At 39.9% G+C, this 25,671-nt stretch overlaps 1 protein-coding gene across 1 annotated transcript in view; it reads left to right on the plus strand.

The window, feature by feature from the left end:
* The window catches only part of FNDC7 (fibronectin type III domain containing 7), a 31,054-nt gene extending 26,554 nt beyond the window's left edge, over positions 1-4,500 (plus strand). The window contains exons 11-14 of the mRNA XM_063427339.1: positions 84-344; positions 1,692-1,721; positions 1,991-2,041; positions 3,207-4,500. Coding sequence (XP_063283409.1) covers positions 84-344; positions 1,692-1,721; positions 1,991-2,022 — 323 coding nt within the window. The 3' untranslated portion in view covers positions 2,023-2,041; positions 3,207-4,500. The remainder of the gene's footprint in view (positions 1-83; positions 345-1,691; positions 1,722-1,990; positions 2,042-3,206) is intronic.
* Positions 4,501-25,671: the final 21,171 nt, after the last annotated feature.

A 25,671-nucleotide genomic window follows, 5' to 3' on the forward strand; every position in this document is an offset into this window, starting at 1 on the left:
ATTTAATCTGTTTATGATCTATAACTGAAGGTGAATAATTACATCCTACATTACCTAATGACATAATTTCCTATATCCAAAAGGTCCCTGTTGTCCATCTGGAGTGAAGTTGTACAGATTGTCAAACAGTAGTATCCGGGTCACCTGGCGGGCGTCATCCGGATCTGCCAACTACACTGTGAACCTGTATGGATCAAAAGGAAACTTCACGTGTAGCCCAAACACCAGCATCAGCTATTGTGACATCTCCGACATACAGTGTGGAGATGTTTACACTGTGGTTGTTTCTCCTGTCATTCTGGAAGAACCACAAGTCTCATTCTGTCCCCAAAAAATATATTCCGGTAGGAGGTTTTTGGTATTGAAGAGAAGTCTCTTCATTTTCACTAATTCTACAATATTATTTTTATTCTGTCTGTTATTCTGCCTGTCTGCCTGTCTGTCGATTTAGATAGACCAAACTCAAACAAACATGCAGAGCTTAGGTTAGAACTAAAAGGTAGAGGAAAGATACAGAGCATATTACTGATCCTGAGGGTTAACAGAAGTATGATAAACAGAAAGCCAAAGGGATCTAAGAGAACATCCAAGAAACAATCCAGAGGTCAGGAATACAGAGGTATACAGAATCAATAAACTTGGCAAGGTTGGGAAGAACAGAAGTAGTTACAGTCAGGACAAGTCAGGCTCAGGATATCAAGATATGCAAATGAACAATAACATGCTATTGCCAGAAGTAAGCATAGACAGAGCAAAGTACTGTTCGTGGAGAGGTTTTTACAAGAAAGCGAAGAAAAACCCTATTGGTCAGCATCATAATAATCAGAATGTGCGTGTATATATGGCATCACAAGTATGATGTGTGAGCACTTGCATCACAGTTTTTGCAAGTAATAGAAAGTTTTTGCAAGTAATAGAGGCACCATATAATGACGCAGAGGAATAGCATCCAGCATTCAAAATGATGCCAGGACAGGAAAGCTGACTTTAGGGAGGTGGATTGGACCCAAGTTACATGTCACTCTCTGTCCTTTGTGTGGCTGGCTGTAAGCCATTGACTGCTGCCCAATATATGAATCCCCATATTGCGATGCAGGGATTCTGCGTTAGGTATATAGGTAACCTTTTACTGTTGCTCCCTTGCAACTGATAAAGGAACAGGAAAATGCCCTTTGTGTTACATTAGCATACTGTAAACATAAATGGAAGCTTTTCACAATTCAATATCTAACTTTACACCGTTGTACCCCAATTTGTAATGCATTGTATAGACAGTTTATTGATAAGTTTGCAGAAAAAAATGAAGAACTGTAAGAAACAGCCTAGAAGAAGAGAGAGGGATTGTGTGGCTTGTGAATTCCCAATATAGCTTATCGTGATGAAATTCAACAGGGGAGGGGTATCTGGAAATGCTACTTGGAGTTTTCCTTTAATAAAAAGAAAAAAACCCTTCCCTACTCTTCCGAGGTAGATAAAATGAGTACCATTAAATTGGGTGATAGTATCAACCCCTGGATGTTGGGCTAAGGTAACATCCCCAGGACGTACTTAAAAACCAGAGTAATCTGAATGTGCCTTTCCTGGTTAAATACTTTGTTATTATTATATACTGCGTCAGGTCATCACTATTATGTGTGATTAAAAAAAAAATTAAATTTGTAATGTAATTGTCCCAATCTATCTCTTTACAGTGAGATGCTCAGGAAGCTCGCTTGGAATGGGTAAGGAAATCACCTCTTGCTTCGTAGGTTTTCACTACTAACCTTTAGAACACTGAACATTATATATTGAACACTGTTTGATATTACTTGGAGTTTATTGACTAACCCTGTGAGTAGGGAGGATCCATTCAAAGGTCTGAACAAGTGCAACTATCAAATAGCTAATGATAGCACTGTATGCAAATATTCACGGGGAACATATCGAAATGCTGAGAAATTCGATTCTCTGTCACAGCCTTCATTTGTTAATCTTTTTCTTTAAATGTCAGTTATTTACAGGGGTAAAAGAAGTATCTCATAGAATTACATGCACAACAATGGTAAGGTCATAAAGATACTCAGATGTTATTAAAATATTGCCTGTAGCTATGAATCTGTGTGATACTCATTTGATCCTAGTTTCTTTTCGCTTTCCTTGTGATGTTAACAAGCTATACTATTTACAGTTGTTTTAGTGAATATGTAGTCGATGTTGATTAACTTTTTCAGCCCGTTTTGCATCTTGCAAAATACTCGTACCACGCCAAAGTTGAGTACATGCTGTTTGGTAAAATAAAAATGGTATACATCTAGTCAGTTTTCTTTTACATAGTGTCCTCATTTATTTATGCAAAAGACACAAATTACTTGCAAAAGGCACAGAAGCAACCATGGATTATTTTTTTTGTTAACGGCAAAAAGTGAGCAAAATTAGTGTAAAGCCTACACACCATCTCCTACAACTGTGAGCTACAGAAAAATACAATTACTGTATGTTTTCATTATGCTTTTATCCATCAATGCACGTCTGCCAAGCAGACACCATCATCCACATTGTGATAACATAAATATGCGCTGTGTGCCTGAGCTAAAATTTATAACAAGCTGATATTTGTCCTAAATTCCAATGATGAGCAAAACACATGCTTTTAGCTGGCAAAAGTCATGGACATTGTAAGCAATACCCTCTTAAAGTGCTCAAAGTAAAAACCCGTGGATTTCTAATGTTTTTCTTGTAATAGGCACTCTCACAGACATTTTGATTTCATAACAAATAACATGTAATTTGCTTGGGTAAAGTCAGTCACATATAATGATGATATGATATAAATCGGACTGTAGGTACTTTAGACAGGGATAAGTTAATTTTAGGAAAAAACTGAAAAATCTGCATGCTAGCTAGTTGAACAGAGGACAGTACTTCACTCAATCTTACAATGGATTGTCTTAGTTGTGAACCTATTGCCTGGATTTAAAAACATGTTAATGACAATACCGTATGTACATCATTTATTCACCTCGAGTTACAAAGTAGCTTATTATGAGCTTATTATGGGTATATAAACACGAGGAGAGCCTTAGCACCATCCATCCAGTACAGTCAGTTGATTATATATACAGTATTAGACAATACCCAGTATCTGATCTAGTTGTTATAGTCTCTTGTTACTTTTCATGCAGCTTTTGCAATAGAAAGCATTCATTTTTTTGTCATTGCTTATACAGAATCATTATGAAAACTGAAGATCGGACTGAATAAACCGCTTAAAAAAGTGACCACTTCTCATCAACCTTGATCTTTAACCATCCATATAAACAAATAATGCAGAGCCTGTATGATTGACCCGTACATGGAATGTAATTGTGATATGTGCCTGCTACAAATCCCTACTGCTAGGTTTGCGATTTGAGGAACAATATTAAGTTATATTAAAATGCTCTTAAGGTTTGAAAGTATTTTGGCAGCATTACATTGTTAACTAGAAAATTAATATATTATGTATTATCATATATTCTCATTGTCCTGACAAGCCATAAATTCTGCTGGAAAAACAAGTAACAGATTGTAATTAGAGCATCAAACCATGGTAATTAATATGAAAAGACTTCCAGTCCTAAATGTTCAATTTTTTCAACTTATCCTCGTGTCCTCGTAATGTCTACAATGAAGGCATTGCTCCTTCCAGTGTAATCTTGGCACCAGCATGAGGGCAGTATAATATGATATGTAGACCAACTATAGACATGTAAAGCCCATCTTTTGCCTTTTGTTATGCCTTCACATAAAAGTAGTCAATATTAAAAGGAAATGTCATAATAATCCTTTTTAAACCACTTATTGATTGTACTTGCCTTGGAACACTTTATACAACTGTCTCTGAATGACAATGTATTAAATGAGGTCACTATTAAACAGCATGCATGCACCCACAATAAGTCTGTGTGTCTTATATGCATGTTATGTATTGACATAAAAAAAATGAACATCAAAACTGTAATACCAGGTCAACATTATTTGACATTTAAAGGTATTCTAGAAGATGATTTTCTTACTTGGCCGATGCGACCCATGTGATAAGTTGCCTGTATGTAACCCTCAAATGGCTAATTATGACTTAACTACCTGCCAGAGAAAGTCACGTGTCCTGTTATATTATTATATAGATAATTAATGCTCAGCCAGTCATTCAATCATGTATTGTATGACTACCTCATCAAGTTTTTCAGAGCTGGGTGATATTTAGTCACATACCATATGAGATTGAGTGGGTATAATTTGGCCAAGTCAAGCTCAAAAACAGGTGGCATAACATTAAATAATACCGTTCCATTATACCGTTATGTTTTACCTTATTTTGTTGTGGTTTGTATTCTGTTGCATACACATTTTTACATTAAAACATGACAACTATGCAATGTTCTCTGGTTGTTTCTGTGTCTAAATATCAAAATTCTAAAACCTTTCTATCTTGGTAATTAGAGGAAAAAGAAAACAAATGAATTGCTTAGAATTTGTTGCAGATTTAACAGCTGCTACACTTATATTCTTTAGTTATTTGCACTGGAAAATTGCATGTAATTAGATATAGTAGAATTTTTCAGTTTGTAGAAATAAATATTCGTATTTGCATATTGTGGTCTTTATGTGTTGATCTTGTAACGTCATGAAGTACTCTACCCAGTAGTGGAACTACAATAGTTGCAGTGGTCACAGCTGCGACCGGGTCCATCACTTCAGGGGGCCCCACTGGCCTGTCAAACCGTGCTGTATTACCCCCTATTAGCACCTACCACAATATTCTTCTTATGACTTACCAAGCTGTCTTAATATATACCTTCGTATTGAAGATGTGGTGTCTGTAACAGTTACAGTTATGGATAAAATAATTGCTTATCTTGCAGAATCTACATATTATTTTAAAGATAAGGGCTAAGTTTACAACCCATCAATGCAATTGCTTCTTATTAGAAACTTGGCATTACCTAGGGACCCCATTAATCTTCTTACCATACAAAGTTGTATAATTTGAATAAAATGTATCACAACAAACCACAATTTGCTCACTGATGCCCACCTAGCTGAGAGACATATTTTTCATACAGAGTTCTAATCAGTACCTCTCACGCACACAGAGGGCCTTTACATCATATCTCTCTGCCTGCGCTGTATGTGTCATTCTTCGCAGAGTTCCTGGGCAGTACCTAGAAAAAAAAAGCGTAGTTAGATAGAGCTCTGAGTGCACTTTAGGGCTGTTCTGATGGTTACAATAGTGATGCACTTTGATAGATACCTGGTTTTAGACAGATAATTGAACTTACTGAGCATGGACAATTTGCCCAAATATATTTTTTAAGTTACCAAAACAGTATTTTTGATTTTATAATAACCTTTCAGAACACACTGAACTATTGTAAGCTGATTTATATGATGTAGTACCTAATATTCTCAACAACTCTTACACTTATTATTATTATTTTATTATTTATATAGCGCCATCAGATTCTGTAGCGCTGTACAATGGGTGTAATATAATTGTAACCAGACAACTGGACGTACAGGAACCGAGAGGTGGAGGGCCCTGCTCAATCAGCTTATACGTTATACCCCTGACATTTCTGCAAAGCATAAACAAGTCAATTTAAAATTTGAACTTAAAATGTAAATTTACATATATTTATTTATTTGGATTAATTAAACATTATTACATTCATGTTCTATCCTCATTTAATGTGATAGCAATACATTCTATATTTAAAATAAATCTTATTCTTATTTAGGTTTTAAACAAAATGTAGTCTGCAAGTGCTTAAAGATTCGGTCCAGCAAGCATCAATGCCAAACTAACGTCACTAGGATAAATAGATAGACACATAAATGGTATGGGCATTTTAAACAGGTACAGATCATAGGATGTAAAGGGAAACTTGCTCTCCCACATCAGAAGAGCAACATGAGTCTTTTATGGTTTTGTTTTGTTTTTTGTTTCAGCCATAAATTCTCTTTTCACATGCCCTCCTAAACGTAGACAATAGCTTTTAAACCTTACATTGGGTAGGAATTTACCAGTGAACTCCCAGTATTATAAACAAGTAAAGATGTCACTCCATAGTAATTTGATAGTATTTATCTAAGGCCAAAATTCAAAGAAGCACCCCATGAGGTTCTGTTGACTGAGTAGTTGAAATTCAAGTCATTCTTGAAAATGCCAAGAATGTTATTATCTGTATAAAAAACATTACCTTATGGATGACCATAAACAACATATAACACAACTCTAGATAAAATTGAGATGCACTAAAAATTCACAGAGATGCATTGTCTTTCCACTAGTTAACCCCTTTTAAGCCTTGATAGTAAAGAATAATACACTACGCATACTGACACAGGATAACATTTTAATATTTATATAACAGCATATCATTTTGAATCTATAACCTATATCATTATATTTCGTTTGTATACTCTTAGTACAAGAAAAATAACTTTGTACCTTCTGAAAATGTATTTAGTCGTATTCTATTATATCACATGTATTATTTTGAATTGTCTATGTTTAAAGAGACACGTTACTATCCACAGCCGGATTTTACCTCTCTGCTGCCCCAAGGCCAGTTTCCTCAATGTGCCCCAGCCCTTCGTATAAACATGCATGAAAAGTTCTGTGTATGTGATTAGCATTATGAATGTAAGTAGTTTGTGTGTACTGTGCTAATGTAGTATGTGAATGAAGGGCTGTATTTGTGTGGAGAGTCAGTGGGTGTGTGTGTCTGCAAATGCAGGGGTGTCTGTACACTAAAATTCTCAATCTCTCTCTCTCCTCTGCCATATTTCCATCGCCCTTCAAACATGCAACTATAAGCCCAATCTTGACCCTAACTCCCCTTTCAACTACCGTCCTATCTCGCTACTGCCTTTTGCATCCAAGATCCTTGAAAGAGTTGTGTATGCGAGATTGACAGACTTCCTCGAGTCCAACTCTCTGCTAGACCCACTTCAGTCTGGTTTCCACGCTAAGCACTCTGTGGAAACAGCACTGACCAAAGTATCAAATGATCTACTCGATTCAAAATCTCATGGTCACTACTCTATCCTAATTCTCCTTGACATTTCTGTGGCTTTTGACACTGTTGATCATCAACAGCTTCTTCTCATCCTCCGCAATATCGGTCTACAAGATGCTGTTCTCTCCTGGTGCTCTTCCTACCTCTCCCAGCGCTCTTTTAGTGTTTCTTTCTCTGGCTCTGCTTCTTCTCCCCAACCTCTCTGTTGATGTTCCCCAATGTTCAGTCCTTGGTCCCGTACTGTTCTCCATCTATACTGCCTCCCTTGGTAAACTCATTAGCTCCTTTGGCTTCCAATATCATTTCTATGCTGCTAACACGCAAATCTATCTATCCTCTCCTGATCTCTCCCCGTCCTTCTTGACTAGTGTCTCTGACTGCCTCTCTGCTATTTCTAACTTGATGGCTGCCCACTTTCCCAAACTCAACTTGACCAAAAGTGAAATTCTGGTCTTTCCTCCCTCAAGTGTTGCTACTCCTGTGTCTGTCTCCCTCTGTAGCGGTACTTACCTTATCCGGGGGCCGGACGCGGTCCTCTCTTCAAGCCGCGCGCGGTCCTGCGGCTGCACGAGCCGCACGCGGCTCGTCCGACTGTTCAGACAGGAAGGCGGGCAGTGACCGCGAGAAGCGGTCACGTGTCCCGCCTGCAACTAAGAGCGCGCCGCGAATCTCGGGCGCGCTCTTAAAGAGACAGTGGGAGCCTAAATTGCAAAAAGGATCCCATTGGCTCCTGTCATGCCAATCACCCCATACACTTACCTGTTGGGGGAGTGGAAGTGACAGGAGCCAATCACATTAGTTTGAAGGCTACTTATACTTACCCTTTTCCCTTAGTTCCTTGCCCTATCGTGGTTTCTGCTACAGTTCCCTTTCGTGCTTGTTGTGTTCAGTTGTGTTTCTCCGTATTTGACCTTGGCTTTGTATTCTGACTTCGTTTTCGCTTTATCCTATTCTGTACTGTTTGCCGGCTTGCTGATTCCTGTGTACCAGTCCCCGGCTAGTTTTCGTTTACGCTGTCTCTTTGTGCCCTTGACCTCGGATCGTTCCTGACTCTGTCTTATCCTTTTACGTCGAGTCCGGCCACTCTAAGGTCCGGTAGACGTATCTCTCCTCTGTACTGTCTTCTGTTAGGCTGGATCCTGCGTGTAGGGGTATATACTCGTTACATTACGATAGGGCCATGGACCCCGCAGATTTAGCTCAACAGATGGCGACCCATGAGGCTAGATTTGTAGAGCAGGATCACCGTATGGATCAAATAGCTCAGGCTCTCCAGACGCTCTTAGCTAGAACCATTCCAGCAACCGCACCTAACCCTCCTGCACCCCTGCTTCCTGAAGTATCGACTATGCCTAACGCTACAGCACATTTAACGCCTCCTCCTAGGTATGGAGGGGATTCTAAGACATGCAGAGGGTTCATTAACCAAATAGAGTTTCATTTTGAAATGTATCCACGTTCATTTCCCACAGAGAGGTCTAAAGTTGGGTTCTTTATGCACCAACTTACCGACAAAGCACTTGAATGGGCAAACCCTATTTGGGAGGCTAATGGACCTATGGTGCATAACTTTCACAGTTTCCTAACAGCTTTTCGCAGAACTTTTGATACTATGAAAAGGTCTAAGAATGCCGCTAGAGCATTAATGAGGGTTAAACAGGGTTCTAGGTCTGTGGCTGATTACGCTATACAGTTTCGTACCCTTGCCTCACAGGTCGATTGGACCAATAATGGGTTAACTACGGCCTTCATGGAAGGTTTATCAGACTCTATATTGGATGAGGTAGCAGCTAAGGAGCTTCCTATTGCCTTAGAGGACCTTATTGACTACCTCATCGATATAGATAATAGGATTCGTGACAGGCTCTATACTAAGAACAGGAATAGACGTTTTGTTACACCTATTCAACCCAGAGTTAATATACCGGAGAGTGTTAAAGTATCTGAAGAGGAACCTATGCAATTAGGGGTTGCCAAACTCTCAGATACTGAGAAATTACATAGGAGAAGGGAGGGACTCTGCCTATATTGTGGTAAGAGAGACCATATGGTAAAGGAGTGTCCTCTGCTCCCGGAAAACTCTCGCACCTAAGACCTTATAGGGGACTGGCCTTGGGTGTGATTTCTAAGTCCCCTCATTGCCATATATACTTGAGGTTGATGCTTCCGATATAGGGGTAGGTGCTGTCTTATCCCAAAGAGAGTCTCCTGACAAGCCATTGCATCCTTGTGGCTTCTTTTCTAAACAAATGTCCAAGGCAGAGAGGAATTATGATGTGGGTAATCGCGAACTCCTTGCTATCATTTTAGCACTCAAAGAATGGAGACATTTGCTAGAAGGAACTAAGGATCCTATTCTCATATTTACAGATCACAAGAACCTATCCTACCTTAGCGAAGCTAAAAGATTGTCTTCAAGGCAGGCTAGGTGGTCACTGTTCTTGTCTCATTTTAATTATATAATCACCTATAGGCCAGGTGACCGGAACACCAAAGCGGACGCTCTGTCCAGACAATTCGAGACTATTGACAAACAGGAGATTGATGTCACTCCTGTCATTCCCCCAGACAGGATAATAGCAACTACTATATTGTCTATTTCCTCGTCCCTCTTGCAGGCCATACAAGCGAAACAAGGCATGGCACCCAGCGAGAGGCCTAATGATAAATTGTTCGTTGACATTCCCGAGAGACGGGATATTCTGTCACTTTATCACGATACTAAGACTGCTGGACATCCTGGTATTTCCAAAACAGTGTCAGCCGTTTCTCGGTATTTCTGGTGGGATACCTTACGTAAGGATGTTACTGACTATATAAGTGCTTGTACTACTTGTGCATGTATGAAAACCTCTCGTAGAGTTCCTTGTGGGCTGTTGCATCCGTTGCCCGTTCCCGAGAGACCTTGGTCTAATCTATCAATGGATTTTATTGTTGAATTACCCCCTTCGAATGGTAACACAGTCATCCTAATGATAGTAGATCGGTTTTCCAAAATGGCTCACTTTGTGTCCCTTCGCAAGTTGCCCACTTCCAAGGAATTGGCTCTTATCTTCGCTAGAGAAGTGTTTCGATTACATGGTATTCCCTTATCTATTGTATCCGATAGGGGTAGCCAATTTATTTCCAGGTTCTGGAAAGCCTTTTGTTCGGAGATGGGTATTTCCCTCTCATTTTCTTCCGCTTACCATCCCCAGTCTAATGGAGCTGCTGAACGTGCCAACCAGTCTCTTGAGCAGTACCTCCGTTGTTTTGTGTCTCACCATCAGGACAATTGGTCTGACCTGCTTCCTTGGGCTGAATTTGCTCGGAATAATGCCACTCATGATTCTTCCGGCAAAAGCCCTTTTTACGTTGTCTATGGCCAGCATCCCGTTGTTCTTCCGGCTGCATTCTCCTCTCAGGGCATGCCAGTTCTGGATGAGCATTTGGCTGGTTTGCGTAGTACTTGGGAGCAGGTTCAGCGTTCTTTGGTGGACTCTGCTGCCCGCCAGAAGGCTCAGGCTGACAAGCATCGCAGAGCGGCTCCTTCCTATGTTGTGGGGGACAGGGTTTTGCTTTCCACACGGAATATTCGCCTCCGGGTGCCTTCTATGAAATTGGCTCCCCGCTTCATTGGTCCTTATCGCATTATACATAAGGTTAATCCCGTTTCTTATGCCTTGGGTCTGCCTAAGAATCTGCGTATACCCAATGTATTTCACACCTCTTTGTTGAAGCCTTACGTACGCAACCGCTATACCCGGCATACTCCCCCTCCCCCTCCTGTCTCTGTGGAGGGTCATGAGGAGTTTGAAGTATCTGCTGTTATTGACTCTCGTTTTCTTAGGGGTCGGCTTCAGTACTTGGTACATTGGAAGGGTTATGGGCCTGAGGAGCGCAGTTGGATTTCTGCGGATGCTGTTCATGCTCCCCGCCTTGTACGTTCTTTCCATTCGCGTTTTCCTGCCAGGCCTGGTCCTGCCCGCCCGGAGGGCGTGTCCTCAGGGGGGGGTACTGTAGCGGTACTTACCTTATCCGGGGGCCGGACGCGGTCCTCTCTTCAAGCCGCGCGCGGTCCTGCGGCTGCACGAGCCGCGCACGGCTCGTCCGACTGTTCAGACAGGAAGGCGGGCAGTGACCGCGAGAAGCGGTCACGTGTCCCGCCTGCAGCTAAGAGCGCGCCGCGAATCTCGGGCGCGCTCTTAAAGAGACAGTGGGAGCCTAAATTGCAAAAAGGCTCCCATTGGCTCCTGTCATGCCAATCACCCCATACACTTACCTGTTGGGGGAGTGGAAGTGACAGGAGCCAATCACATTAGTTTGAAGGCTACTTATACTTACCCTTTTCCCTTAGTTCCTTGCCCTATCGTGGTTTCTGCTACAGTTCCCTTTCGTGCTTGTTGTGTTCAGTTGTGTTTCTCCGTATTTGACCTTGGCTTTGTATTCTGACTTCGTTTTCGCTTTATCCTATTCTGTACTGTTTGCCGGCTTGCTGATTCCTGTGTACCAGTCCCCGGCTAGTTTTCGTTTACGCTGTCTCTTTGTGCCCTTGACCTCGGATCGTTCCTGACTCTGTCTTATCCTTTTACGTCGAGTCCGGCCACTCTAAGGTCCGGTAGACGTATCTCTCCTCTGTACTGTCTTCTGTTAGGCTGGATCCTGCGTGTAGGGGTATATACTCGTTACACCCTCCACGGCAACGGTGATACCATCAGCTCAACCATGCAATCTCGCTGCCTGGGTGTTCTCTTTGACTCCGAGCTCTCCTTCATGCCTCATGTTCAGTCTATCGCCAAATCCTGCCGCTTCCATCTCAAAAACATTGCTCGCATCTGACCCTACTCCACGCCAGATGCAACTAAGGTACTGGTCCATTCCACTGTCCTTTCTCGTTTTGACTACTGCAATCCACTTCTCAGTGGTCTTACGTGCTCCCAACTTGCACCGTTACAGTCCATAATGAATGCGGCGGCGAGGCTCATCTTCCTGTCTGCCTGAACCTCCCACGCCTCACTCTTCTGTCAGTCCCTACTTTGGCTTTCCTCTAAGATATAGGGCTCAATTTAAAATAAAAGTATGTCCTGTCTAGGCCCTGATGCTCTGCTGAAGACTTACGTCTATCTTCTGTCCATACTCCCATCTCTTCAAGACTTCTCGAGGGCTGCACCGTTCCTGTGGAACTCACTTCCCTCCTCCGTTAGATGCTCACCCGGTTTCCACTCCTTCAAAAAAATCATTAAAAACCCACTTCTTCATAAAAGCGTATCAATTAAACTGTTAATAGCTCACGACTGATTCCTCTCTTGCAACTGTCATTAGTCTAATACTATCCTTACTTTTTGTGTCACTTTACCCCACGCCCTCTAGCATGTAAGCTCATTGAGCAGGGCCTTCAACCCCTCTGTTCCTGTGTGTCCAACTTGTCTGGTTACAACTACATGTTTGCTCGTCCGCTCACTGTAAAGCGCTGTAGAATTTGTTGGCACTATATAAATAATAACATAATAATAATAATAAATATAATAATTTGTGTAGTGTCAGTGCGTGCATGTGTGCATGGTGCATGCTGGGGTGTATGTGTTTAGGGCTTATCTATGTGTGTGTTTCTGGTTATACGGGAATGTATAACATTTGACTGGTAATGAGTGGCTGTAAATGCGGGGGTACATGCGCGGTAGGCCTCTATTGATTGAGAGCAGGATGTCTGGGGAGGACACATTCACTACTTGGGCTAAACATGCTGCAGCCTCTCTCCCTGGCACCATGAGAGGATGGGCAGAGCAAATCAAGGCAGAAGAAAGGACAGAGCAGGACAGAGAGAAAAGCATAGCAGAATACCGGCATCTGCAGGCATCAAAGCCCAGGCTCATTTTCCACTCGCAAACTGCAAGAATGCAAGTAGACATTTTTAGCCCTGCCAAAGGGCTTCTGACAGTGCCACTGATATTTAGCACCAAGTTAAAGTGCCACCCCCTTCTCCCTGTCGCCTAAGGCCATGGCCTCAGTAAACCTTTGGGAAATCCGGCTATGTTACTAAAACTACTTTATTTATTAAACTTCAGAATCAACTAACCAACATGAATATATGCAAATGTATACACATGGCTCAATACTTCTACCCTATATCTATACATATACATATAATAATAATAATAATGGCCACTTTATTAGGTACAACTTTATAATATTGGGTTGGACCTTCCTTTGCTCCAGAATATGTTTGCCCTTATTTTTCATGGTCGTCATTTAACAAAATGGAAAGTGCTTTGAGAGATTTTGTTGACATGATATCATCATGCTACGGCAGCAGATTTAATATCCCTCCATATACCAAAGGTGCTCTAGTGGATTCAGATCTGGTGTTTTGTTCTAACAAAATGGTGCACAAGTGTTAAAGGGGAGAAGTCACTATTGTAATGTGCCAGCTGGTTTCACTGATTTTCATGGTGACTACCACACGTTTAGTATTTTATACCATATTTTAGAATAAAACACTTTGATAATTTCTCATCCAATGTCCTGCTGGATGGCAGTATTACATTTCACATATGAAGTTCCTTTCACATGTATATCTCAGCTGAACTCTAATTTATCTTTATTATAGCCTTCATTCAACATAGCTTTGGCATTCATTTTGTGTGAGGCCAAACCTTTATTTTCTCAATATCTGACAAAATAAAACCACTGTAAAGTAGAAATAAAATTCAAGTAGTCAAAAGAGATAAAATTAGGACTACCAGCAAACAAACAGCTCAATGTTTGCCTAAGGCACACCTTTGCAATAATCAGGCTGTCTAATCAGCATCTTGATATGCCACACCTGTGAGGTGGATGGATTATCTTGGAAAAGGAGAAGTGCTCACTAACACAGATTTAGACAGATTTGTGAACAATATTTGAGAGAAATAGGCCTTTTGTGTACATAGAAAATGTCTTAGATCTTTGAGTTCAGCTCATGAAAAATGGGGGCAAAAACAAAAGTGTTGCATTTATAATTTTGGCGCGTGTATATCTCTGAGTGGCAGAACCGTGAAAGTGCATTTTCCAAGCTCTCCCTCATGAACTGCAACAATTATTAGATATACTGAATGGCAGTTTAAATATTGATTTAAAATTAAATAGCAATTTTGAAAAGGGGAGGTGACTGGCCTGGTCCCCTCCTTGAAGACAGGACTCCAGGACCTGATTATGTAGTTCCTCCAGTGCGACTAGCAGTTATTTACATAATAGTGACTGACTAGTGATTCCCACAGACAAGAATTTGAATATCTTCTATAGAAAATAATAGAAGCTGTAGGGCAACTTACTGACATATTTCTGTAGATGGCATATTTACAGGCTATTGCTATCTCATCGAAATGAAAACCAACCATAGCCAGATAGAAAAAAAAAGCAAGTTAACAACAACCTCTTAACTTTCTTTCACTTCTTGTAAACCACAAAGACAGAGCAGAGTAGTGGGTTCAGAAATGTGTTTATCAAGCTTACACTGCAAGGTGTCAGGAGCACCCATTTTGATGGTGTTTTTGACTTCTTACCTGGGTCTGCTGGGCACCGCTCCTTGCCTCCACTGAAAGCAAAGCCAGATGTCCATACAGAGAAAGCCGTCTCAATTCAAAGATTAAGACAAATTGCCTTTATTCTAGTGAAAAACACATGTGGGTAGGACATTCGAGAGGGTGGGGAGGGGGGCAGGAGGGGAACAAAAGGACCACTACTGTTCCCCCTATATGTACGGGAACTTTATATTTTACTTCCTACTTCTATTACCAATGCTGGAGAGCTGGAAATTTCTAAGAAGAAGCTTCTGTTGGGTGATTGCTCTCAGCCAATGATCTCACAGAAAATCCTACTTAGGAACTTCCTGCACTTTCCAGTGCACTGGTGGTTCCCAGGTTAGTAGTCACACAGTTCTAAAATGGTTTGATTCCTTACCTAGGGTGGGAGGAGGGGGTAAGCCACCTTTAACTCTACTGCAAGCTATAGTGGTGATGGTGCTTGGTGTGTAAAGAAAACCTGAGATGAACAAGGAGAATTCAATACAAAATTAAAATTTCTGACAGAGCATTTCTCATGGGGATAAATAGATGTTACATGGAAAATCATTGTGTATACATTTATATGGCTAAAAAACATAAGCTTCCCCATATAGACCAAATTTAATTATCATTAAACAGTCCTTGATGTCTGAGAGTGATATGCAGAAACAAACCCATCAACTAAGCAATAACCACAAACCACCTCCTCAAAACATCTCTTAGCAAGTGCTAAAATCTCATTATTAGGTGTCTTGCCCATGGACACTTACTGGTGAGGTGGTCTGACCAGAACTCAAACCTGGGTTTCCCATTTCTAAGGCATTGATGTTACCACTGCTTTACCCAGCCTTTATACCTCAACCTTCAAATACAATAGTTCTAAAGAACAAAACACATTTTATTGACCTCTAAACACTTTTTATAGACCTTTATCTGTCAAAAAAAGGAAAACAAAATGGAGACATGAGCTAAAAAAACAAACATCTTCATGTAAGTAAAGTGCTTGTGTCATACAAATAAACCATAAACATTGATTTTAGTGTGTTCCCTAATGAATTTACATTATACATCCAACTTTTAAAATTAGAAACATTAAAGAAAAAAAAGCACCCTTTTAAACTTACCTGTAATTTAGCTCCAGGACCAGGACGATCGCTTCCTGGCAGACGTTCAGCATTTTCGGAGATTATCACAACAGAAGACTTCAGTCCTATCAACTTCATCTCATAGAGATCCACTGTAGTTGTCACACTCTGGAAATACAGAAGGAGAAAGGAGGCTGTCTCTAAATGGTGTATATGAAAATCATTAAAAAATCATTAGAAAAAAGAATTACTACAAACATTACTACAAAAAGAATCCAAGTGGATCTATCTTTTTAAAACTTTGGCCCCATCGGGATTGAATGAAGAATTTAATTACACCGCATTCATTCACCGATGACGAGCACTCAATACCTTATCTACGATGTATTAGCACTTATGCTACATGTACACTACTGAAATACCTTCTAGCTAAAACTATTTACTAAGACACAACTTTAATGATATACCCTTCCTTTATGACCAACCATAAAAACTTTGTGACCTATACACTAGGTCTTTTCAATTGCTACTATTTACATCACCCGCATTGCTGATTCACCATGCCATAAATTTAACCAAATTTGCAATTATTAATAAGGGACCCCTCCTTTTTAAGATCTGTGTCCCTGTACTGAGGGGAACTATTATATATTATCGTCACTATCAAGTGTGATCATTCAGGGTACATTATCCCCAAATTATGAGGATGAACCATCTCCCCCTTCCCTTTCTAAATCAGCATCACTCTGGGTGTTACTTTTAGAACATATCAGCTGTTCATTACGGGGCATTATTTAGTCAGCGCAGTCTGACTCAAAATGACTGCGTTCAGCCACCGTACCTCTCATTTCTGACAATGACGTCACACTTTTTGGTCCAATGAGGAAAACAGGCGGCTTATTTAAACTCGCCTCAACCGGGAAGCCGGTTCCCCCTGAAGAGCCTGTGTTTGGTGAAACGCGCGTCGGGGCTCGACATTTGATCCGGTGTTACCAATTCCATCTGACTGTTCGTGTGACCTTACACGCTAATCTTCAAAATATCTTAGCTACTTACGCTCAGTGACACCGAGGATCACTGGACTCTGACCATAGGTTCCAGTCAGCATCCTAGTTTGTTAATCTGCACGGTTAGAGCTAGGTGCCCACGAAGGCACAGCTTAGAATAGCCGTTAATAGGAAGCAGAATTTCGTTAACCATTTAGGTGCCCACGTAGGCACAGGATATCTTTTGTTAACTGGATGGTCTGTTAATCTGCACGATTGGAGCTAGGTGCCCACGAAGGCACAGCTTAGATTAGCCGCTAATAGAAAGCAGAACTTTGTTAACCATTTAGGTGCCCACGAAGGCACAGGTGATATCTTTTGTTAACTGGAGGGTTGGTTCATCTGCACGGTTAGAGCTAGGTGCCCATGAAGGCACAGCTTAGAATAGCCGCTAATAGGGAGCAGTTTTTTGTTAACTATTTAGGTGCCCACGAAGGCACAGGATATATTCTGTTAACTCGCTAACTATTTAGGTGCTCATCATAAGCACAGCCTAGAACAGCTGATTCCAGGCAGCACAGCTCTGCTAACCCTGCCATATTTACTCCGACCAGTATTCAGGTGCTTATGTGGGCACAGTATATCGAGTACTACCATAGCCTTACCAGAAGCTATGTGCCCCTGAAGGCACAGATCAGGATATTAGTACAGACGATACTGTTACCACTAGTATCTAGGTTGGATACCTCTATACAGACACAACCCTTTGTTACACGTACTTTACTAGTTGTATACTAGGATGCTGACCTACCACTATATCCTCCACTAATACAGGGACGCCGGAGTTGATTACAAGCGTTATTTTCCCAGTGAGGATATAAGTTAAAACTTTTATATGTTGTATAGGGCACCCACCCACGTTTTAGTTTCCACCTATTACCCGGTGACTAACGATTTCCCCTATTTTTTCTGAAATAAGGGGCATCTCTGGCACATTGTAGCCATATTGTTATTTTCGTTTGAGACTTTAGTTACTTTGCATCCATACTTCACGATCTTGCCAGTTAATCGTAACAGGGCAATAATATCGTATGCACTGTACCACTTCTGCTGTGGGAACTTTTTTACTATTGTAATGTGGTTCTTGCCCTGTCTCTGTCCATTTACGTTTTTGTCTTCCCGTTTGTACTTACCTTCACGTAGTTCGTCTAGCTGCAGCCACCGTGTCTGCCTCAGGTATCCATTACTGAGACAGGAGTGACTAGCAACTTCGTCAGTCATTGTGTGTGTCTTTAGTATCTTATTAAACCATATATATATATTTTTTTTCTAATGATTTTTTAATGATTTTCATATACACCATTTAGAGACAGCCTCCTTTCTCCTTCTGTATCTATCTATCTAGGGTTATCCCCTGCGCTGTCATTTTCTATAGGACCAACCCTCTACTATATATCCACTCTGGAAATACCTCTCATGGAGCTCAGTAAGAAGTCTGTGATTGGTCAGCTATAGTTCTACTAGATCTGCAGTTATTGCAAGCCAAGATTTCATATATCCTCATAACATGAGAAAATTACATATATATTTACTTTGGGGTATATCTACCAAATTATTGTTTTTTTATGGAATGTTACATGGAGAAATAATAAGTCCAAAAGGAATGGCAAAATGAAAAATAAAACACACATAGACACATCTTTTATGTGTTACTTTTTGTGCATAAATCATATCTTTGAAGTTTCACTGCTCAATTCCCTGCCATTTAGGAGTTAAATCAATTTTGTTTCTGTTTATGTAGCTCTAGCCACATCTCCCAAAGCTGTGACTGACACATCCTGTATGGAAAAAAAATGGTTTAATTTTCAATCAGAAAGTTTTTCAATGAAAACATACTTTAAACAGAATTTGCAATAAAGGAAGTGTAACAATTAGATGACTCCCTACAGGAAGTGTTTAGGAAGGCTGTGCAAGTCACATGCAGGGAGGTGTGCCTAAGGCTGCATAAACCCCTTAAAGACCAAACTTCGTGAATAAAATGGAATCATGACATGTCACACATGTCATGTGTCCTTAAGGGGTTAAGTGAGTGTTGGTTCATGTTTCTCAGTCAAAACTTGACATGAATAGAAGACATGGGTACAAGCTAATATCAACATAACACAAAATGTCAGAAACTAAAGTCACGACCAATGGTAGCTGTATATTGTTTGGATGTCCTTGTATTTAGGGCATGAAACTACGTTCGGTTTTGAAAGAATTTGTATTTTGAAAGAAATAAGTGGTGTTAAACTGTTATCATATAACAATCCAAAGCAATTTAACAATAGCAACAAGTTTTGTTTACAGGAAGAGCCTGAGGGATGTTTTTCACTCATGTATTTTGTTATATTTTCACAATATGTATTTTAAAAGAATTTTATACTTGTATTATGTATCCCCTTACTCTACCAAGACAGTGCACACAATAGAGTGTCTCTGATGCTGTACAAATAATACGTACAATTCATAACTCCACTGCGTGTGCTTCACATGAGACTATATGTAGTAATGTGACTTTTATCAGGGGTCATTCACCTTTATCTAAGGTTTCTATCTTCTCTTGTTTCCAAAAAACTTGAAATAGGAAACATTTAATACTATGTTACATAAATTTAAAGAAACAGTTATTGTTCAATCTGAATTAATCATCTATGCACATTTGTACTTTTATTGTTCTGGGGAGTTTGCATATTAGAGCATTCTGGTCGGTTTGAATCTATTGCTGACTCTTTAAGCACACTGTTTTATAAATTCTAAGACACATTTCCACCTAGTATATAGTGCACAATATGAGTCCATACTGAATTTGTGCTGATTAAGTGTTTCTTTCCACTATTAGATTCAGTGCCCCCATTTCGGGAATGTAAAATGAGAAGGAAAATTCATCTTTAATCAAGAGCTGGTCTCACCACCGTAGCTGCTCTGCCCTATGGGAGATGATGAGTGATAATGGCCTCAAGTCAATCCATTGCTTGTCAGAGCATAAATAATTACCAAATTTGAGCTACTGGACCCTAATGCCCCTTGCAGAGAAGCAAGGGGTTCCTACGGCACATATGTAGCAATTGCCGAGCTGCTTTAATTGGATGCTTGAATTATCAATGTTTCGAGTTTTCATGCTTATTGTTATGATGCCCAATGTGGTGTAGATCAAAAATCGAAGTTTGTGAAAGGTTAAGTGCTTCTATTGTCTTTTTGACTGACAGCCACTTATGACTGACAAATGTAAACCTCACTGGCAAAGGCAAAAAACCAAGACAGGGTAAAGACAAGATGTAGAAATAACGTAAACGATGAACAAGCCATGGGTCAAGGAATGGAGAAATCAGAATAGTCAGGAGCCAAGCCAAAGGTCAAGGAATACAGAGATCGGATAGTCAAAAAGGGAAGCCAAGGTCAAATACACAAGAATCAATACATGGAACACGCTCTCAGATAACCAATATGGAAACCACGGCAGGGCACAGAGAAATTGACAAAACAGGCTTATATAGTCTAAAGTGCTCCCTGATTGGCTGCAGGGAAGCATGTGATCATGGGCGTGTATGTGAAACACTTTCATGAAATTTACTGAACTGGCCCTTTAAGGGTTAACCATGGAAACCCTTATATACTTCACAGCTGCAGCGGCCGGCTTCTCTAATGTTTAGAGAGCCGACTGCTGTGAGAGGAGGAGGAGCCACCACAAGGTGTGAGTGATGGGCGGCATTCCCACAACCACGTGGGAATACCGCCGGACCGAGACGTGCCCACCGGGTATGAGCGGACCCGGCGGGCGGAGACCGGCGCCACTCCCCTCAGTGTGTTGGAATGCAGCCGCAACGAAGGCGGCATGACACTCACCATATAAACACATTTGGGACAGGTGACAAATACAGCAGCTTACCTCAAATCTCATATCCTGCACCCTTTTAATTCACTCTGATAATGACGAATGTACACCACTGCATTATCAATATAAATGTTTCTGTGTAAGTGTATAGATATTTCTGTGTGTATGTATATGCCTACGTGTGTGCTTGTTAGTATATTGTGTGCAAATGTGTGCAGCAGTGTGTGTTTGTGATAGTGTGGGTGTGTGTAATAGTGTCAGCAGTAGCATGTGTATTAGTGTGTGTAACAGTGTGGTAGTAGTGAGTGTAACAGTGTGTATAGTAGTGTATGTATGGGTGTGTGTGCTAGATACCATTTTAGCCTCAGTCCTCGTCCCTCAGATTTTTTTTGAACAATACCAACTATAATAAACTGTAGTGGTTATGGTGATTTAATCTTTGCTAATTTTTGTTGTTATAACTTTTAAAAGGCACCTTGATATTTCGTCCACAATAGCTGAGTACAAATATTAGCAACTCTGCCAAATTGGTAATTTTTTTTACAGCTCAGATATTTTATCATTCAGGTGTCAACTCTACATAGCTCACTGTTTAGTGAATAAACCACTTGGAATTTTTGTATCAGCTGTAAATCAGTTTACATTAATATCCCGTTTCACTCGTATTTAAAACCAACCACCTTTTCCGTAAATGAATCCAGTGATCGGCAAAGGATCAGTGACCTCTTGTACCAGAACCTCTTACTACCCATCTCCACCCTGTACCTGCATTAAATAAACTTTTGTTGTTGAAAACTGATATAGTACTCTCCGAGGTACAATTTACAACTTCATAACAAGAGAAAGTACCATCACTACAGAAAAACAATATATTTGTATTCGGTAATAAAGAGCAACATTGTCAGCTAGTGAGGGTGTGGTACTGTTCTCTAGATATCGCTTACAGTTTCCAGAGTGTTTTGATTGGTTCATAAACCCATTAAACATAAAACTCTTTTTTTCCAGCATTATTCCAAGTTAGTTAAACACTACAAATGTGTTTTGCATTTTGGATTTCTCTCAAAGAATGGAACTCCCAAGGAGAATACTGAAAATGACCAGTTTGCCAATTTTTGGCACTGCGTTACTTTTTTCAACCCTTTTTCAGGTACTGTGTAATTAATTTTCTAATTTTTAAAAAGCCATTTATTCTAGATAATTTAACCGAGAATTTTGTCTATAGCTGCGATTCCGTGTTTGGAGGAATATTTACTAAACAGTGATTTGTGATGAGTTGTGTGCCGCTTTGTAAAATCTAGAACAAGTATATGAGTTGGAAATATAGTTTTTCAGTTGTTATATCTCACCTAAATTTTTCCAGATAGTAAATGTGCCCCAATGCAGTGTTTAGAGAATAATCATATTTATAGTCAACAATAAACATTTCTGATGTGCTTGTTAGATGGATACAGTGGCCGGTTTCAGCGTGTAATAGATTAAGGTAAAAAGTATATATATTCTATTGATTGCTTTTGTTTTTATGTTTTTTTTTTCATTCTGTGTTTCTTTTTAAGCATTAAGAGATGCCACGATTCATAGAGAAGAATACTATAACATGAAACACTTAGGAATAATATAATCCCCACGAGGGAATCCAAAATCTGGTAGTAAAATGAACAGAGCAAATAGAACATGAAACACTTGGGGAATATTTACTAAACATTTACTTTTTCTGATTTGAAAACGGTGTTACAAAATTTAGGCTAAAATAACCAAACTCATTATAGCTGACTTTAAATGTTTTGGGACTTTATTTTCACCAAATTAGCTATATTGGCCTACATTTTGAAATTTGCTGTCAATTCACTACAAATAAAAAAACATTGAAATGCTGTAAATGTACATAATTAATTTTATTTTAAGTATTTGCAAGCAGCAATTTATGCATGTTTTATTCCGTGATAGGTATTCATTTAAAGCCTAATCTTCAGTAATGTTTGATAAAAAAAAACATTCTCAGATATCTTTAAAAAGGTTTACCAAGGTAAGGAAGAAATGAAAACTAAACCAGAATCCATGGGCAATATTATTTGTCTCTTCCACTGTTATTTACTAAAGTGAGAATTTTGGGGAATTCAGAGTGATTTTCCATGTTAATGTCAAACTAGTCAAACTGTAAAAATCCTCTAATTTAGCTGTGCTTTCTGTGCAACTGACATTTAATGTGGATAAGTGCAAGATAATGCATCTTGGACGTAAAAAAGTGCAGAGTACAGAATATTTGATAGAGTCCTAACCTCAACATCTGTGGAAAGGGATTTAGGGGTAATTATTTCTGATGATTTAAAGGTAGGCAGACAATCTAATAGAGCAGCAGGAAATGCCAGCAGAATGCTTGGTGGTTGTATAGGGAGAGGTAGTAGCAGTAGAAAGAGGGAAGTGCTCATGCCATTGTACAGAACACTGGTGAGACCTCACTTGGAGTACTGTACGCAGTACTGGAGACCGTATCTCCAGAAGGATATTGATACCTTAGAGAGAGTTCAGAGAAGGGCTACTAAACTGGTGCATGGATTGCAGGATAAAACTTACCAGGAAAGGTTAAAGGATCTTAACATGTATAGCTTGGAGGAAAGACGAGACAGGGGGGATATGATAGAAACATTTAAATACATAAAGGGAATCAACACAGTAAAGGAGGAGACTACATTTAAAAGAAGAAAAACTACAACAACAAGAGGACATAGCCTTAAATTAGAGGGGCAAAGGTTTAAAAATAATATCAGGACGTATTACTTAACTAGGGGGTAGTGGAGGCATGGAATAGCCTTTCAGCTGATGTGGTAGAGGTTAACACAGTGAAGGAGTATAAGCATGCGTGGAAAAGGCATAAGGCTATCCTAGCTATAAGATAAGGCCAAAAAAGTATTTAGAAAATTGGGCAGACTGGATGGGCCAAATGGTTCTTATCTGCCGTCACATTCTATGTTTCTAACTACTTGGCTTTACATTTGAAATGTACTTTGAATTCACTATTGAATTCTGATTTTAGTGAATAACCCTATTTGGCTCTTTGTGTGCCTGCGCCATGCTGTCTAATTTCTTTGTATCCCTACAACAATATTGTAACGGATGAAGGAAGAAAAAAAAAATTGAAATGCTGTAAATGTACATAATTAATTTTATTTTAAGTATTTGGAAGCAGCAATTTATGCATGTTTTATTCCGTGATAGGTATTCATTTAAAGCCTAATCTTCAGTAAAAGAATAAACAAAAAACCACAGAAACTAAAACAAACAAACAAACAAAAAACTGTCATGTTTTAAAAATGTGTTTCTTATTAAATTGTGTGGAGTTATTTGTCTATGCACATATTTTAAAACAATGTTTTTAGTAGGCGATATCTTTCACATCTGTTTTTTTTTCTTTCTTTTTTTTTCTTCTTTTTTTTTTTAGATTTCATCTTGTCAAAAAGGTAATATTATTTCTTTAGAAACTGGATATTTATTCTTTGTAACTCTGTAGTAACACGTCCACACAGATCTAATACATGTATGTCATTATTCATAGTGGTTTAATAAGAATATAATCATTTATAGGTGTATAGATGATATTATTATTGCCTCTTTTCTTCATTTGGGTCTTTATATAATCCTGAATAACAGTACAGATGTGCAGCTCTAATCATTGCATCATGTTATAAAATATATATCAAATATATAGTATCACAGCATATGTAAATAATTAAATATCTATCTTTTGTGCATGACTTTGTTAATAGTAAAAATTGACTAACCTCAGGAACAGCTCGAATTTCATGATCTCACGATGCCTCTTTTATGACGTTACCTGTCATGGTGTCATTTTGTAAACATCATTCATAATTGATCAGCATAAAGACATCTACAACCCAGGACATACTTCAAAAATCCTGGTATATTACATTGATCTAATTTTTATTTGTGATTTTGTTGATAAGGAAAAAAATAGTACGGTCATGTGCATCTCCGTATTTTATCAATGAAATTTTCATTTAGAAATTAGCATAATTAGCAATCACACAAATGTTCTTTCCTTAAACAATTTTTCACACCAACAGTAGCATGTCTGCAAAATAAATATCAGCAATTAGTTTGTATATCACAGAAAAAACAGAAAGGAACTGCCCTCAATCCACATAAGCCAACATGAGGTGCAACCAGACCAGGGCTAGTATAAACCCAGTAAAGTTTAAATGCTTATAGAGAAGGTTCAGGCACTCCGAAGCAATTAAAAGCATATTTATGGGAATGAGGTAAACACTGCAATGTTTCGACCCACAAACGGGTCTTTGTCAAGCAGACTTACTGCACACTGGGTACTGCGGTCAGCTCTGTCATGCTACAGGAGAGAGCAGGTACAGAGGGGGGTGGGGGTGAGACCCACTGAAGATGGGGGACGGACACATGGAGGGACTGAGGGGGAATTGAGATAGGGAGGGACAGGAGGGGGAATTGAGACACATGAAAAGGACTGGGGGGTAATTGACACATGGAAGGGACAGAGGGGGGATTGACACATGGAAGAGACTGGGGGGGGAATTGACACATGGAAGGGACTGGGGGGAATTGAGACATGAAAGGACTGGGAGGGAATTGAGACACACAAGGACTGGGGGGAATTGAGACATGAAAGGATAGGGGGGAACAGAGACACACAGAAGAACTGGGGGGATTGAGACACATGGAAGGGATGGGAGGGGGGAATTACAAGACATAGAGGGACTGGGGGAAATTAACACATGGAAGGGACTGGGGGATTGAGACACATGGAATGAATGAGTGAGACACATGGAGGGACTGTGGGGGGGAGAATGAGAAACATGGAAGGGATGGGAGGGGTAATTGAAACACTGAAGAGACTGGGGGAATTGAGATGAATGAAGGCAGGGATGGGAAATGAAGACACATGGAAGGGGGGACATTGAGACGCATGTAGGAGACTGGGAGGGGATTGAGACAAAGAGGGACCTGGGGAAATTGACACATAGAGGGACTGGGGGAAACTGACATGTAAAGGATTGGGGAATTTGAAAAACATGGAAGAGACTGGGAGAAATTGAGATGCCTGGAAGGGACGGAGGGGGAATTGAGACACATGGAAAAGCTGGGGGGGGGGGAGGGGGGGAACTGAGACACATGGAA

The sequence above is a fragment of the Pelobates fuscus genome, chromosome 7, assembly GCF_036172605.1.
Source record: "Pelobates fuscus isolate aPelFus1 chromosome 7, aPelFus1.pri, whole genome shotgun sequence".
NCBI lineage: Eukaryota > Metazoa > Chordata > Amphibia > Anura > Pelobatidae > Pelobates > Pelobates fuscus.